The sequence below is a fragment of the Vicia villosa genome, unplaced genomic scaffold, assembly GCF_029867415.1.
Source record: "Vicia villosa cultivar HV-30 ecotype Madison, WI unplaced genomic scaffold, Vvil1.0 ctg.005316F_1_1, whole genome shotgun sequence".
NCBI lineage: Eukaryota > Viridiplantae > Streptophyta > Magnoliopsida > Fabales > Fabaceae > Vicia > Vicia villosa.
In genome coordinates this window covers 46,934-48,592 of record NW_026706606.1, presented here as the reverse complement: position 1 = coordinate 48,592, position 1,659 = coordinate 46,934, and the positions used below count along the sequence as shown (strand labels likewise).

The window sequence follows — 1,659 nt, the reverse complement described above, 5'->3', positions numbered from 1 at the left end:
TTATATTTTTTTCACTAAGCAATTTGGATTCATTATACTTATTGGGAAGTAAATCAATGCCCAGATGCTTTAACCAATAATATTAGGCGTAACATGAATAATGGATGGATGTGATTATTTTATTTGGGCTTAGGCCTTCTATTTCAGAATTTTTATTTTTCCACTATTGACTTTTTTGTAAAACAAAATAAACTAATCGACTAATAATTGTATTATAATTAGTCTTTTTTTAATCTATTTTAAATTAGTGATTAAATATTACACCATTGACTTTCTACTAAAATAGATGAACTAATTGACTATTAATTGTATTATAATGAGTCTTTTTTTTACTCAATTATAATTAGTCATTGAATATTACACTTACTGACGTTCTTCTAAAACAAAATACAAAATAAGTAATTGACTAATAATCGTATTATAATTGATCCTCTTTTTAACGAACTATAGTCATTGAATATTGCACTTATTGATGTTCTTCTATTTAAAAGGTATACATGAGTTGGTGATTAATCCAAACCACATCACAACCAATCAAACCCACAAAAGCCAATCAATCTCAAATTGTGAAAATGTCTAAACTTATCTTTCGAGAATACATTGGTGTGAACCAATCTTCAACAAGTTTAAGTGATTTTCCAACTGAAATCATCGACACCGAACATTTTGAGTTTCACTTCATCTTGGGCTTTGCTAGTGAGGAGTATGACAAAAACGGAAAAGGCATCGGAGTTTTCACAGAAACTTGGGATGTGGATTACTTCGGTCCAGATAAAGTGGAAGATTTCAAGAAAAACAATCCAAATGTAAAGGTGGTAATAAGCATTGGAGGTCGTGATGTTGAAACTCCATTTGATCCTGTTGAGGAATATTCGTGGATTAGAAAGGCTGTAAAATCACTCAAAGAGCTCATCGGAAAATACAAGAATACTAGCGGTATCATAATTGATGGCATTGACATTAATTATGAAACTATCAAAACTAGTAACGACCTATTTGTTAAGTGCATAGGTCGAGTTATAACACAACTCAAGAGCGATCTTGGCCTAAATATTAAGGTGGTATCCATTGCTCCATCTGAGAAAAATGAACCCTACTACCGCGATTTGTTTAAGGCAAACAAAGATGATATCAATTGGGTTGACTACCAATTCTACAATCAAGAAAAAATTGTATCCACTGCTGAGGCCTTTGTAGAGATATATAATAAGTTATTAAAAGACTACGGTTCTGATAAAGTCCTTCCTGGAATTAGCACCGACCCAATTGACACTAAGAATGTTAAGATTACACAACATAATTTTATTGATGGCTGCGTAAAACTCCTACAAACATCAAAACTCCCTGGTGTTTTTCTCTGGAACGCTAATAACTCTGCAAATCCCTCTGAAGGTGAGAACGAACCTTATGCCCTAGAGCATACCTTGCAAGATGCCCTCACCATATCAGCCAGTAAGTATTAAGTAATCATTCATATTATGGTTCAAGTATCATAGACTGTAAGCTCTATATGCTTTAGTCTTTTATATATATGTTAAATAAGAACCTTATTTCATGTGTGTTTTGGTATTATGTTGTAAGTGTGGAGAATTATTTCTCATATATTAATATATGTACTTGTAGTATGGTTTAATAATAAGAGGCCCTTGTTTTACTTTT

At 31.9% G+C, this 1,659-nt stretch overlaps 1 protein-coding gene across 1 annotated transcript; it reads left to right on the top strand.

Annotated features, from left to right (window-relative positions):
• Nucleotides 1–447: 447 nt before the first annotated feature.
• On the top strand, nt 448–1,659 carry LOC131642572 (chitinase 2-like). The gene has a single exon (XM_058912807.1). The coding sequence runs from the start codon at nt 573–575 to the stop codon at nt 1,461–1,463; it is 891 nt and encodes a 296-aa protein (XP_058768790.1). The 5' UTR covers nt 448–572; the 3' UTR covers nt 1,464–1,659.

Excerpts from the sequence above, each read along its gene's own strand:
- LOC131642572 (XM_058912807.1), top strand. The coding sequence starts at position 573 with ATGTCTAAACTTATCTTTCGAGAATACATTGGTGTGAACCAATCTTCA.